This window comes from Otolemur garnettii, unplaced genomic scaffold (genome assembly GCF_000181295.1).
Source record: "Otolemur garnettii isolate 467f Iridium unplaced genomic scaffold, OtoGar3 scaffold00001, whole genome shotgun sequence".
In the NCBI taxonomy this organism is placed as follows: Eukaryota; Metazoa; Chordata; class Mammalia; order Primates; family Galagidae; genus Otolemur; species Otolemur garnettii.
In genome coordinates, this window is record NW_003852396.1 from 59,053,427 (window position 1) to 59,068,590 (window position 15,164).

The window sequence follows — 15,164 nt, forward strand, 5'->3', positions numbered from 1 at the left end:
GTCCTGACATCTTCATTTGAAGGGCAAGAAGCACAGCCCAGACTTTTTTTAGAATATCAGGGACAGAGGCAGGGGCAGAGCAAGATGGAGGAAATTTCTAGGAGTCCAGTTATCCAGTTCTGCAAAGCTGGGCTTCTCTTCTCAACCACAGTTTCAGTTTCCTAGGGATTCTTGACTTGGGGTTCATGGGTGGGGCTTTGGATCATGAATCCTTCTGACACTTTGGTCAATCAGTAGCTGTATGTGTATTTTTCTAGAAAAAAGTCATCAATGAGTTTCACAAAGCTGTGACAGGGAAACAAGTGATGCTGTAGACTAGCCCCATCCAATATAGTAGCCACTAGCTGCCTGTAGCTATTTCAATTTAAATCATGTTTAAAATGTCAATGCTTCAGTTACTCTAAGGTACATGTCAAGTGTGCAATACCACTACCTACAGCGCAGTCCAAATACAGAACATTTTCATCACTGTAGAAAGTTCAGTTGGACAGAGTTGCTCTATTTTTACTGGCAGCAATACCAATCTAATGTACAGATAAGATTTCATTCACGGAGTGCTTTTGTAAGATAGGCTGCCAATATTTAGAAATGAAAACAAAAATCTGAAATCCTGATTTCTTTTGGGAAACATGACTATCTGCCAGCAAAGGGGCCTGCATTCCTCCTGGCAGCCGGCAGGCACAAGACTGCTCCCTTTAGATGGGTCAACCACATTTGAGTTTGTGGCTCCTGTTTCTAGGGGACCCGGCCCACTCTGGTCTAGTTTCTCTCCAGTCTCTTGTGTTTGTGACTAGATTTCAAATTTAGCCAAGTGGGGCTGGATTGGGCTTAAGAGCGCATCTTAAGGCAGGGTCCGGGGCCGAGGTTCGGGTTCTCAGTTGGAGGTTAACAAGGGGTGGCGCCCCCGTCCTTAACAGTTCTCAGGAACTAGAGGAAGAGAAAGGGAGTTCTATCGTGAACATCTGTTGCTTGACAAAGAACTTCTTCCCAGTCTTCCTCTGAGCCCTCCAGTCCCCAGCCCAGTTCGCCTGGGCCCGCCCCTAGAGACGAGATGGCGGGGAGGGGCCGAGGCGAAACCCGAGCCCGGCGCCCACCACTCGCGCTGGCGACGTGGCCGGGCGGCCCAGCCTCCCCGGCAGCACAGTGGCCAATGGGCGCGTGAGCGGGGCCGCCCGGAGCTCCCCAACCCAAGGCCCGGGGCGCGCCCCTGTGCTCGGGCACGGGGCGGGCACAGTCGGAGGGGCCGGCCGTCTCCTCCCCCGCGCCGGCTCCAGGCCGCCGCCGCCGCGCTCCAAGCCCCGGTTCCCGCGCCGCCGCTCTCGCCGCCCTCTCGGGGCCTCCCTCCCTCCCGGCCGTCCTCTCCTCGGGACGATGGCGCGCGGTGGCTGCGGCTGCCGCCTGGGACTCGCCTTGGGGTTGCTGCTGGCGCTGGCACTGGCGCCGCGGACGCTGCGGGCCAAGCCCACCGTGCGCAAGGAGCGCGTGGTGCGGCCGGACTCGGAGCTGGGCGAGCGGCCGCCCGAGGACAACCAGAGCTTCCAGTACGACCACGAGGCCTTCCTGGGCAAGGAGGACTCCAAGACCTTCGATCAGCTCACCCCAGAGGAGAGCAAGGAGAGGCTGGGGTGAGGCTGCGGCCCGAGCCGCGCTGGGGCGGCGCAGGTGCTTGGGGGCCACCCGGGCGGGAGCCACACGGGACGCCGGCGGCAAAGTGAAAGCGAAATCGCGCGCGCGCGGACCCGAGGGTGGGACCCGCCGGCTCGGCGCGGGGGCGCTTTGCCCGAGGGTCCAGAGGCCACCAGCGTGGAGAGTGCTGCCGCGCCCGGCCGGGGTGGCTCCCCACGAGGAGGCGAGAACGTGGCAGCGGCCGCGGGAGCCAGGACGGCGAGGGCCCGCCCCCTCCCCTTGGTTGCATCAGTAGGGAGGGGAGAGAGTGTGGAAAAGAAGAGTTTGTCCACAGTGGCCTTTTCATAACTTGAGTTCTAACCCACTCTCGCAGTTTCTCTCTTATCATTCATTCTCAGTTTGAGATACTTGCTGAGGAGGTTCAAGGATGAACAGAATTGGATAATGATGAAGGGGCAGGCGAGAAAGAGACTTGATTCATGGCCTTTGCTGGAGTGTTCTTGCCTTTTGCCCAATCGCCCTGTAAATCTAAGGATATAAAAATATGGTTGTTAAGATGGGAAGGCCCTTGGGATGTGAGGTGGGGGAGGTGAAAATGGAAACTGGTCCCCTAATTTGTGTTTCCAGCAGGTGTCTGCAGGGACAATTCTTTGACAGCTGATTTGTTGGGGGCAGAAAGCTGAAGGGTGCGCGTTGGTGGTGGATTTTGAATTTCACTGTTGAAGACAGTTGAGTCAGGAACCAAATCTGGGAAACAAAACTTTGGTACATCTCAGTACACCCTTCCTGGCTTCCTGGAGGCGACACAGGACAATGTGCAGAGTTATCTGGAAATCTTTCCAGAGGAATCAGCAGCCAGGGCTCCCGGAACCTGGTTCCTCCGGGTGGGGGATTTTCAGGTTCAGCTACTTAAGAACACAGCCATTTCTGTGCTCCCAAGGGCTGCCAAAGGCCAGGATGAGGATAAATTATACTCACAGTGCAGGAACACCATCTGCCTGTTCTGATAAAAAGATCTTTGAACTTCAAAGTCACCTCTAAACAATTACCTTTTATCTTCCAGAGTACTTTCTCTCTCTCTCTCTCTCTCTTTTTTTTTTTTTTTTTGTTAGAGACAAGAATTTCACTGTTGCCCAGGCTGGAGTGCCCTGGCTCATAGCAACCTCAAACTCCTAGGTTCAAGTGATCCTCTTGCCTCAGCTTCCTGAGTAGCTGGGACTACATGTGCCTGCTACGATACCCAGCTAACTTTTCTATGTTTATTAGAGACAGGGGTCGCACTCTTGCTCAGACTGGTCTCAAACTCCTGAGGGATCCTCCCGCCTGGGCCTCCCTGAGTGCTGGGATTACAGGCGTGAGCCACTTTGCCTCGCCTGTACTTTCTCTTCTTGTTTATGACTTAACAGTGGGGACGTTGATGAGTTCAGTCTACTGTATTGCTTTGAGGCACTTGGACTCATTTATTCTGGGGCCCTTAGTGGCAGCCACATCGTCACTGGAGAGGAGGCAGGGAAGAGGTTTTGGATTTTGGAGTAGGAAACTCTATAGTTTGTGGTCCTACAACTTCTATGACTTCATCATGACAAGGTACCCTAGTGGTGAGAACAAGTGCTGATGGAGGTGGCCTGGGTTTGGGCCTGGTATCAATACCTTGACTTCATTTATTCATACAACAAACATTTGAATGGCTACCTTGTACTAGGCCCATCAGATACCTGGTAGGCACAAAGATGAAACCTCATGTTCTAAGCCTCAAAGTGCTTAAAATCAGATGTGGAAGAGAGAGGCACAGAGACTATACATAATTGGTATGATGTTGGTGTGTCAAAATAACCATGAGCACATGTGGGAGGAGGAGTCCCTAAAGTTAGAGAGGGGGGCTAGGGTTTGGAGATGTCACCTGATCAGAGCTTATAGAATGACTCAGTGGATGCACCGTTCACCTTTAAGGTGAATCTGAAGCGGAGGTGGCACAGCAGGTATTGGAAATTATAGGTCTGGCTTGGGATGGAACTGAGTGTGAGAAGCTGCCCCTCCATTCACAGCATTTGTTTTGAGAGCTCTCTCCAAGTCTGGGCTGCTGAGGGATGAGTATGGCTAGATCTGGGCAACTTTGTCACCACCACCTGACCATTGATTCTAAAAATGCGACTAATGCCCCTAGAGACAACTAAAGCAGACAGTTGCAAAATGGGGGCCCATAGGCTACATATAGTCACAAACATACCACACTGTCTAGGAAAAAAATGTACTTCCCTGCACTTAAGATTTGAGTGATGTCACATACAGACCCCACTGTCTGGTTTCTCTTGACACCTTTATGCCTGCTCCTTGTCTGCAGCAGAGTTGGGCAGCCTTATTGAGTGGTGTCTCTGAGTTGCCATAGGAGACTCCCCCAACCCCCGCCATCTAGATTACTAGCTGAGATGAAGAAAGGCACAGATCCTCTCTTTATTCTTCAACATTCCTTGTGAAGTAGGTGTTCAGTTTACAGATAGGGAGACTAAAGCCCGTTGCTTGCCTAAGATCATACAGACAATGGATGCCGGACCAGGGAGAGGATTTAGGTATTCTGATTAAAGGGTTGGGCTTTGTCTATATCATAGCTGCCTTTCCCAGTATCTCTTGAGATTTTTATTTTTTTTATTTACTTTTATTTATTTATTTTTTTGAGACACAGTCTCACTGTGTCGCCCTCAATATGAGTGCCATGGCGTCATAGCTCACAGCAACCTCCAACTCTTGGGCTTAAGCGATTCTCTGCCTCAGCCTCCCAGGCTCCCTCAGACTACGGGCACCCCCCACAATGCCCGGCTATTTTTTGTTGCAGTTGTCACTGTTGTTTGACTGACCCAGGCCAGGTTCAAACCTGCCATCCTCAGTGTATGGCTGGCCAAAACCACTGTGCTATGGTGCTGAGCCACTCTTGAGATTTTTAAAGAGAGAGGTTAAGATCTTATTTATTCTCTCAACAAATATTTATTGAACCTCTTCTATATGTCAAGCTGAGCTATGTCTTGGTTGTTTATTTGGCATAGATTAGAAGAGGGTTGTATAGTCTGCTGTCATTGGGTCTTTGTTGACCTGGGACTCTGTTCCTCACTTGGCTTTGGGTAACCCAGTAGCATGTCACCACTGTATCCCTAGGACTGGAGCAGTGCCCCGTACCTAGTAGGTGGGCTGGACACAGTACAACATTGAAAGAATTCTCTTGCATCTGGCTGTGATTTTCTGGGGGGAAGCTTGATGATACTTGAGGTTTAGTCTTAGTACTGAGACCTGTTAAGATCATAAAAGAAGGGATAGTTTAAGGCTGTGGGAGCTGTTTACTCCTTCCTTCTTAGGAAAGAGATTGGACTCCCCAGGTTCATGTAGGAGGTGGAGACTTTGTTTATTCACTTTGCCCCTTCTCCTATACCCCCCTCCCCAAAAATGTTAGGGGAGATTTTCTCCATCAAACTATCCAACTGTACTATGAGGAAGTAATGAATTCATTTCCCACTTTTAATTAAAGATTAACTGCCAGTCAGACCTTCTGTTGATAAGAAAGTTTAACCACTGTAGTTGATAACATCCCAGTCAAAACAAAGAAATCAGTCCATAACTAACCTGTATGACCTCATCTCAGATAAATGGACCACACAGTGAAACTTTTTTGGACGTAGCTTGTAGATGTCTTTGAAGTTCTTCTCTACAGGGATGATGTCCCTAGCCTGGGACCATCCGTCCTACAGATGATCAGTGGTGAGTTCCCAACCTGAAGTTTGCTCTGGACTAAGTGTTTGGGGTACCTCAGTGGAATCTAGTGAAAAACTTCTGGAACCCTGGCCAGCTGTAGAGATGGTGACACCAGTGCCTTAGGGGTCTTCACCCTGACAGCATAAGGTTTAGGTCCCCACAGCTGCTAAGCCAATCAAGTTTCTTGAATAGATTCCATGATGTCAAGGCTTTTTCAACTCTGACACTTTGTGCTTTGTCCAACAAGCTCTGGTCTCCTCTTGCCTTAAGTTTCAGGTCTTTGCGTCCAAGATGACAAGACTTTTTTTTTTTTTAAGCAAAGATTTCACTCATCTTTGGCTTATATAGAATTTTCCACTTTTTACATTAGTCCCCGAGCCAGAAGATGCTGTGCGATCTTGAAAAAGTACTTTGATTTCTCTGGGCCTCAGTTTCCATTACCCTGAAAGGAGGAAGTTGAATTGCATCGAGAAGACTAATAGCCTTTAGCTTACAGATCAGCTTGAATCATTTGGTAGTGGCCGTCTCCAGAGCACTGTACTAAGAGTTCTGAGGGACAGAGGGGCGTGATCAGTTAGCAGCATCCTCCATTGGCACTGGTTTGAGGGGAAAGCGTATCAACTTTGGAAGAATAAACCATAAGATCCTTTCCAGCAGCATTGGATCACTGTTCTATTTTAGTTGTTTATGCATTTTAGATTGTACGAGTGTTTGATCTTTTGCTGGGCTAGGTCACCCAAGCCTTATAATAGCCTATGTGTTTTCTTTTGATACAGGAAGATCGTTGATCGAATTGACAATGATGGGGATGGCTTTGTCACCACTGAGGAGCTAAAAACTTGGATCAAACGGGTGCAGAAAAGATACATCTACGATAATGTCGCTAAAGTCTGGAAGGATTACGACAGGGACAAAGATGATAAAATTTCCTGGGAAGAATACAAACAGGCCACCTATGGTTACTACCTAGGTAAGAGGTGCCACAGGAGAGGGTCCAGGTCACAAGCTTCTTGCGGAAGACTTTCTGCTCTCTTGTGTATCTCCTCCCTTTGCGGAGATGTCACAACCTGCTAAGTAGAAACTGCTTGCATAACATCCTCTCTGCTTACTCAGAATATACTGAGTTACTTACTCTTGAGTGAAGTTATAGATGGGGTAGGGGTGAGAGACTATTTAAAAAAATCCCTTAGGTTGCTACCCTACAGAGAAGAAAGCAGGAGGGGCATTGTATCTGTGTATAGTTTCAAAATGCTGCCTACTTTTGGAGAGCAGAGATTGAGTAGGCCAGAGCAGTTGGGGAAGGCTTCCTGGGGAGGGTGCTTGGGAAGGAGCTGGACCTCAAAGAGTGGATTTATATTTGATGAGAGACCCCTGGGGAAGGAGGGAAGAGCAAGGAGCAGATAAATTGGGGTAAGAACACCCTGTTTCTCAAGTAAATGGACCACAATGGTGAACCTTTCTTAAACATTGGACATAGCTTGTGGGCATCTTTTAAGTTCTTTGCTACAGGGATGGTGTCCCTAGCCTGCAGATGGACAGTAGTGAGTTCCCAACCTAAAATTTGCTCTGGACTAAGTGTTGGGCGTACTTCAGTGGAGTCCAGTGGGAAATTTCTGGAACCCTGGCCAGCTGTAGAGATGGCGACACCAGTGTTAGGGACGGCAAATAAGCAGGCCTGGGGGGAACCAAAGATGGACGCAGGTGGCCAGAATCAGGAAGATCTGGGGAGCCAGGCAGAGCACTTAGATAAGACATTGTGGGTACTAGGGAGCTGCTGTGTGTTCTAGATCAAAGAGTGATAGGATGAAAGCAGAAGTCTGCTGAGTGAAGTATGGCATTAGTGTGGGCTCAACAAAGCCCCTAATAAGCCAGCAGGGCCTAGATGATGGGGTGGTTTAAAGAGACAGATGGTAGAGTCTTTCTGAAATAAGACATTTTAAAGAACTCAGCAGGTCGTGACCTTTTTGTTCCATGTGTGCCATTGAGGTGTGAAAGATGAGTGACCTGGAAGGAAACCCCTTTCTCAGCAGCATGGCTTAAACATTTCTGGGACATCCTGCAGGAAATCCCGCCGAGTTTCATGATTCTTCAGATCATCACACCTTTAAAAAGATGCTGCCACGTGATGAGAGAAGGTTCAAGGCTGCGGACCTCGATGGCGACCTGACAGCCACACGGGAGGAGTTCACTGCCTTTTTGAACCCTGAGGAGTTTGAGCATATGAAGGAAATTGTGGTTTTGGTAAGATAAATGAAGGTCCTGAACTGGGAAAAGATGGCAGGGAGGAGAAAGCTATCCCCAATTCTTGTTCCTTCTTCCAAAGAGAAAATGTTTTTTAGCCTGAAGGGAATTACAGAAGGATTCTGAAGTCGAATATGTTGGAATACCTCTCTACCCAGTAAATTAATCAGGGCAGGCTAGCTGCTGTAACAAGTAGCCCTTAGTCTTAGCCATTTAACACAGGTCAGAGCTTGTTCTAGCCAGATGGATCTATTGGCAGCTCTCTGGGTGCTGTTGGGCACCCAGCTACCTCTCTGTTCTGCCAAGAGGTCCTGGCAGCAACACACTGGCAAACAAAGAAAAAGAGAAGATACAGTGTCTTTACTGTTCTGGTCAAGAAATGACACCCCCTCCTTTGTGTTCTTCTGGCCCCTCCTAAGTATCAGGGGCTGGTAAATGTAGTTTAGATGTTGTCTAGAAAGAGCACGTGGGTTTAGTGAGCAACCAGCTAGTCTCTGCCCTATTTTTCAGCTTTCAGGGAATTTGAAAAGGACTGAAATGGAGGATTATTAAAAGTTTTGGATTATTAAAACTATACGGAAATATAAGGTGGAAGTTATGGCTGGAAAGGATGCTACTCCTATGGGTGGGTCTTTGGAGGAGAATGGATCAGACTCCAGGCTCTGAGGGATGCCTGTTCTTGTAAGACCTCAGAGTGTAGTTGCTTTCAGTAGTGTCCTGTTGGGTCCCAAATGTCTTCATTTGCCAGGACAGTTAAATAAATACCATCATTTGTTTCCTATGCAGATGCCTCAAGCCATTTCCACCTGCTTTAGTGCTGGGGAACGGGTGCTAAAGCTTTTGTTTATAATCAGCCCTGGATGGTTGCATTTCCCTTGGTGGATGGCTGCCTCTCTTGCCTCATGCTTCATCCTCATGACCAGCATGATGCTAAAGACTGGACACTGGTGCCACAAATACTTTCTCTTTGCCACCCAGCATTCACTTAGTGATTTGTCAGAGGCTGGCACAAGTGGAGAATTATCCGCAAGTGGATCACGCTCTCTGCTCTTGGGTTGGCTATTTTTTTTTTTTTTTTTGACCCAGAACGCCTTTGAGTTACTCCGCCAATGGACAGTAAACTCATTTAATTTGATCCTAGCAAAAAAATCTCATTAAGTCCAAAACACTAAATACAACAGGTTGAAAAGTCAGATATACTTTTCTTTTTTAATTGTCCACTGATTCACGTTTCTCTGATAGCAACTCAGTGTTGATGGTCCGTTCAGCACTGGAGTCTATTTTTGTGATCATCTAATTTAGTGGTTCTCACACTGGGTTCCTTGCAGTTCCCCGAGGGGGTATTTTGGCTGGACGGTGCAGCCAGTTGGCCTGGCAGGGCTTCCTGATAGAATCAGAGCACCTCTGGGGTTACATGTACATTTTCTTTTTAAGAGAATGTTCTGCTCTTGAAATTGCGGGCTGGGGAAGTAGAGACAGAAACAACTGCCTGTTTTTTACAGCTAAGCATCTAATGCCCGGGAGGTAAGGAGATGAGCCAGAAGTTACGGAGCATTCAGCCATAAAAGCTGGACAAAGGAGGACAGTAGAATTCTCAGACTTACGTAGAACACACAGCCATCTTGCTTTCTGTTTTCCACTTTGCTTCCTAGGAAACTCTGGAGGACATTGACAAGAACGGGGATGGGTTTGTGGATCAGGATGAGTATATTGGTGAGTGCTTGCTCAGCTGTCCCACCGGGGCCACATTCCTCCACCCACGTGTCTACTTTCCCCAGACATCTCTTTTAACAACAGCTGCAAGTTTGTAAGTGTCACTCCTGTGCATTTCTGGGGGGGAGGGCCGTCCAGCCTGATCTGTCACATCAGCCCTAGTGGCAATCTCGGGGAAGCATCATTAGACTTCATTTTAAAAGGCTACCTACCACTAACCTGGCCAGAGCTCTGAGAGGTGCCCTTTGTCACACTGCCTGCTTTTACTTTTCCTGGCAATCCCTTGGATTTATAGGAAAGACAGGGCAGGCCGTGAAGACTTGGGTCAGTAGGGTCTAGAATTACTGCATAGACGCAGCTGTGACCAACAGACCTGTTTCTGTGCCCAGCTCTCTTCAGAGAGGCATTTTTCTGACGTAAATGCTTTTTACAAAGTGTGCAACTGCCCAATTATATAGCCATTTTATGCCTATAGTTTTCTGTCCTTTGGTTGGGCATGCTATACCTAGAATTTTGTTCAGAAGGTTATCCCTTAAGCCGCAGCAAGAAGTGTCTTTTCGGAATCTGTGAGCACTGGCTGACTGAGTCACATTAACACACTTGGGTTGGAGCCCACTACTGCTGGTTAGAGACCTTCCTGGTAGTCCTTCCACTTTCCGGTGCAGAAGGGACTGCATGGGGCGACAAGGGAATTTCCATTCAATCCTTATCAGCTGCTATGGCATGTGGCTCCAGCTCCCAGCAGCCCTCTCAGGACAGCTCTTCTTTTCCCAAGTCTCAGTGAAGTAAAAGCTGGAAAGTCATTTGATTTGGGTGTTGACCTATGAAAAGAGGGATGGAATGTGTATCATATTTGCACACTTCTTTAACTGAGGCAGTGAATTACCTTTAAAGTAAAACCAGAGCCCGAGTTCCCATCCGCCTCTGGTTTTATGGTTGTATTCTTTTGCCAACTCATACATAAGATCAAGGGCCTTCAGTAATGAAGACCAACTTTCTTTAATCACTAGAAATTATATCTGATCCTGAGAACTGACCCTGGTTCCCTGTCTGCTGTTGGTAACAGATAGTAGCTCTCGCCATAGTAATTAAAGTGATCTTGGTGGCACTACCTTTGTAGAATAACAGATGCTGACAGCTCCCTCGTCCGAGTACACAGCAGAGCCTGCCTTTGGCTGGGTGCATGGGCGAACCGAGCACTCAAGACTACAGACATCTCCCTGTGACAGGAGGGATGAAATGAGGCTGACAGCAAAGGCTGCCTGATTAAAACAAACAATGCAGTGCTTTCAAAGGAAAGTGTATGCTGGGCCTGCCCCTCCTGAACTCTGCACTGAAGTGCAAAGTCAGGAGCAGAACTCTATTGAGTGGCTTTGCTTAAAAGAAGCATTCTATTCTTTATGCTAGGCAGAGAGGGAGGCCGAGGCCTTGTACTTAAAAATCAAATTCTAGGCTCGGCAATTGTGGCTCAAGTGGCTAAGGTGCCAGCCACGTACACCTAAGGTGGCAGGTTTGAATCCAGCCCTCGCCCGCCAAACAATAATGGCTGCAACCAAAAAATAGCCAGGCCTTGTGGCGGGCGCCTGTGGTCCCAGCTACTTGGGAGGCTGAGGCAGGAGACTCGCTGGAGCCCAGGAGTTGGAGGTTGCTTTGATGCCATAGCACTCTACCCAGGGGGACAGCTTGAGGCTCTGTCTCAAAAAAAAAAAAAAAAAATCAAATTCTGAGTGACTTGCAGCCAGAAAGACCCAGTGTATCTACTTGTTATTTCATTTCCAGAGCAGCCTTCTCTCCAGGGGGGGATGAGCGGGAGATGGATGGTGGTGTGGCAGTAGGAAAAGCACTGGAATTAGGGGCCCTGGCTTCTCCACTGACCAGCTGGAGGTGACCCCGGTTGGGGGTAGGGGGGCATGGAATCATTCTCTGCCTCAGTTTCCTCATCTGTAAAATGGGCATGGATGGCATCCATCTTCACAGGACTGGATGAAGTTTGAATTAGTTAATATATGGGACAGCTCTTTGTCAAAAACCTGTGTGCATGTGTCAGCTGTGGGGCTGTCCTTGACTAGCTTGTAGCCAAGGGTCTTGCCTCTCTTTTTCCTTCATTCCCTACCTGCCCCTTCACTACTTGGCATCTCCAAGCTCTGCTCCCTTAGAGAGAAACTGCCTGCTGAGTACGTTTCTTTCCCAAGAAGACCTAGTGCTGAAACACACAACGCGGCAATATTTCCTTCTTTTCCCTCCTGGCCATTTTGTGCAGGGGGATAGTGACCTATCTTACAGACTTGTAAGGATGAACTAAAATGACAGATGTGAAAGCCTTTTGGAAATGAAATAAGGACAATAGTAAAAAGCCCAGTGGTTAAGACTGTGGGTTGAAAGCAGAGTGCCCACGTTCCTGTGCAGCCTCCAGCTTGGACTAGCTGTGGGTTGCTAGGTAAGCTTCTGCCCCAATGTTCTCATCAGTAAAATGGGAGTATTAACAGCACCTGCTTCATGAAGTTGTTTGTATGAAAATCAAAGGAGAAAACATGGGTAAAACACTTGATCAAGTATCTGGACAGCAGAAAGTGCTCATGTTATAAGTTTTCCCTTCCATAGTGCAGTTTGGGTTGTAGAGGGCTTTTACATAAATGGCCCATTTGATCTTCATAACCCTATGATTTTTTAATTTTTTTTTTTTTTTTTGAGACAAAGTCTCAAGCTGTTGCCCTGGGTAGAGTGTTGTGGCGTCATAGCACATAGCAACCTCCAACTCAGACTCAAGCAGTCCTCTTACCTCAGTTTTTCTATTTTTAGTAGAGACAGGGGGTCACACATTGGCTCAGGCTGGTCTCAAACTCATGAGCTCAAGCAATTCCCCCCGCCTCGGCCTCCCAGAGTGTTAGGATTACAGGTGTGAGCCACTGCTACTGGCCTTGATTTTTCAAGTTTTATCTTCATTTTACAGATAAGGAAACTTAAGGCTCACTGAACTAAGTAACTTAAACCCAGTCAAAAGCCAGGATTTATCTTCTAGCTCTTTAGCTCAGGTCTTTTCTCTCCTGCCATGTGGCAGTCACAGGAACCTGCCCACCAGCTGTTTGATTGAGGGCTCTTGATTGGTCATCACCTTTCCGAACTTGGGAGGTCAAGATTTCTGGTCTTAACCTTCTCACTTGTCTTCATAACCGTGAATGACCTTCCCTTCTAGCGGATATGTTTTCCCACGAGGACGGAGGTCCTGAGCCAGACTGGGTCGTGTCAGAACGAGAACAATTTAATGAATTCCGGGATCTGAACAAGGACGGGAAGTTGGACAAAGATGAGATTCGCCACTGGATCCTCCCTCAAGATTATGACCACGCCCAGGCTGAGGCCAGGCATCTGGTGTACGAGTCAGATAAAGACAAGGTATTTCACATTCTTCTGCAATCACTGATCAAAGGGAGACAGTTTACATAAGATTGGTTTTGTTTGCTTCTTAGCCACAATGCTATCGGCTATCTCTTCATCGACTTTTTATTCTTACCCTGCAATAGGAACCTGTAAACTTGAGCCAATACCAAGATAACCCACAGTGAGCTCATTAGGCCCAGACATTCCTGGACAGTCTGGTGTGCACCACAGACTTACATAAGTCACACCTCCTGGTATTACCCAAAACTTGGATGTGGGGAGATAGGGATCTAAGAAGTATAAACCTGCATTTCCCTAGGACGAGCTTATTTGTCTATTTGTTCAGTCGCCAAATATTTATCAAACATGTGTCCCAAATTCTCAGGTTATGCAGTTAAGCCACAGAAGGGAAGTGGAATTCTTTTGGGCCTATTTTGGAAATACCATCACTACTTGTAGACATACGTGGATTCTGTTCTAGATTCTGAATTACTCGGGTCTTACCTGATGTATGTTAGCACAGCTTTTATAGCAGGAGGTTGCTCCTGTTTGGAGATTTACAGAGCAGTAATGGCAGATGAAAAAGGTACCCAGCAGCTTCTGAATTACCAGTATTTAAAATGCTGCACATGAATGAAATCACATGAGCATCCTGCTGAGTTATTACAGTTATCAGAGCTTCTCTGACAGTTCTTTCCTCTCTCCTGCAGGATGAGAAGCTAACTAAGGAGGAGATATTGGAGAACTGGAACATGTTTGTTGGAAGCCAAGCTACCAATTATGGGGAGGATCTCACAAAAAATCATGATGAACTTTGATAGACACTCCCCACATCATGGCAGACTGTCATAGGATTTCTTTCATTGTCTTGGGTGGTTACAGCAGTTGTCTAATTTACAGCAGTTGTATTCCCCCCAAAAGCAAGTTTATGCCTCAGACTGGGGGTATAAAAATTGTTTTTCACTTGATATTTACTGGGAAATGGTCATCACTATTTTTTCAGTACGATTTCTTTCAAAACACATTAAAATCTTGGTAGATGGGAGTTCTCTCTGGGAACATATTGCTACAACATGACTTTTTAAGTTTTTCTTCTTCTCATTAAACTCCAGGAGAATAAAACTTGAAAAAGCTCTGTTGTTTGAGAAGTAGGGTGGGTTGGGGGGGGGGCAGTATATTCACTGACCACCATGTATTTTAAATACCAGATTTTTATATTTGCTATTGCTAAATAGTTGGCAACAGAAAGTTCTGATTAAGCAGAAGTGGGATAATCCTAGCAAGGCTTGTTTCTGAGCAAGTCTGATATTTCAGATTCTTCCTTCTTGACTTTATACTTTGAACTGTTTCCATGTGTTTTTTCTGTATGGACCTGCTAATGTGCACTATAAATCCACATCTTTGTGTTTTTTTTTTTTTTTTTTTTTTCTGTTTTTAAAAGAAGCAGCAATCAAGAAAGATAATGTGAAAAAGGAATTTAGAGGTTGGGAAAAGTTGAATGTCAGACATTTGAACAACTTTAGGAAAATGGTAAATACTTTAAATACATGAGAGGAAATTTTCTTGACATGCAAATGAGGTAGGTCTGATCTTTGAAATAGTGAGTAGAAATACCATCTGTTTCCTTGATGATCACCGGTTAGAATAAAGTAGTGGGATCCCAGGGAAGCCAAATGTAGCGGAATATTCTGGAACATGTCCCATCCAGTCCAGAGATAAGGCGATCTTCTGAGCCACTGACAGAACTGGCAAAAACCAACTTTTTACAGATTGAAATTTCACCTTGTAAGTAGGAAGTGAATGGAATAAAGACTCCTGAGGATTTTCTGTGGTGTCCTGTGGTGTTTGACTTCACAGATACTATTTGTGACATCATTATTCATGTAGAATTAAACAGTGGGATTGGATTCCATGAATAAGATTATAAAGGTTCTGATTTTTTAAATGCAATGTTCAGACTACACTTATATTTACTAATTTAATAAATAACATAGACTTCCTTTCTTCTCTGTGTAGTTAGGGAATTTGCAGGTTATTTCAACTGTAAGATCTTTCTGCGACAAGTTTCAACCACAAAACGTCTTCCTTGGGCCTGCAGGCCCCTATGGGGGTAAGCTGATAGACTCTGGTCCTACCCGCTACATCAGCAGCATCTTACCACTCCCCCTATACACCTCCACCTTCCAATATTCTAACCTCACTGACTTTCTAGTCTTCAAACACATACGGTCATTCCCAGCTTGGGCCCGTGGCACTTGCTATCCCGAGATTCAGAATACCCATCACTGAACATCTTTGGGTAACTCTTGGTACCTCCTCAATGAGGCCTTCCAGTCTGCTATTTAAAGCAATCCCTGCTTGAGTTCTTCTCTCTTGTCCCCATTCTATTTTCTTCTTGGTACACATTAGCATTTCCCTTCATTTCCTATAGCTTCTGTTCAAATTTACCATGAAGTGGGGGGTTTACA

At 46.6% G+C, this 15,164-nt stretch overlaps 1 protein-coding gene across 1 annotated transcript; it reads left to right on the forward strand.

Annotated features, from left to right (window-relative positions):
* Positions 1–1,212: 1,212 nt before the first annotated feature.
* RCN1 (reticulocalbin 1) lies at positions 1,213–14,523 on the forward strand. Its single transcript, XM_003781210.3, has 6 exons — positions 1,213–1,625; positions 6,141–6,334; positions 7,427–7,605; positions 9,258–9,318; positions 12,512–12,711; positions 13,407–14,523. Exons 1-6 carry the CDS (start codon positions 1,372–1,374, stop codon positions 13,512–13,514), a joined length of 996 nt encoding a protein of 331 aa, XP_003781258.1. The 5' UTR covers positions 1,213–1,371; the 3' UTR covers positions 13,515–14,523.
* Positions 14,524–15,164: the final 641 nt, after the last annotated feature.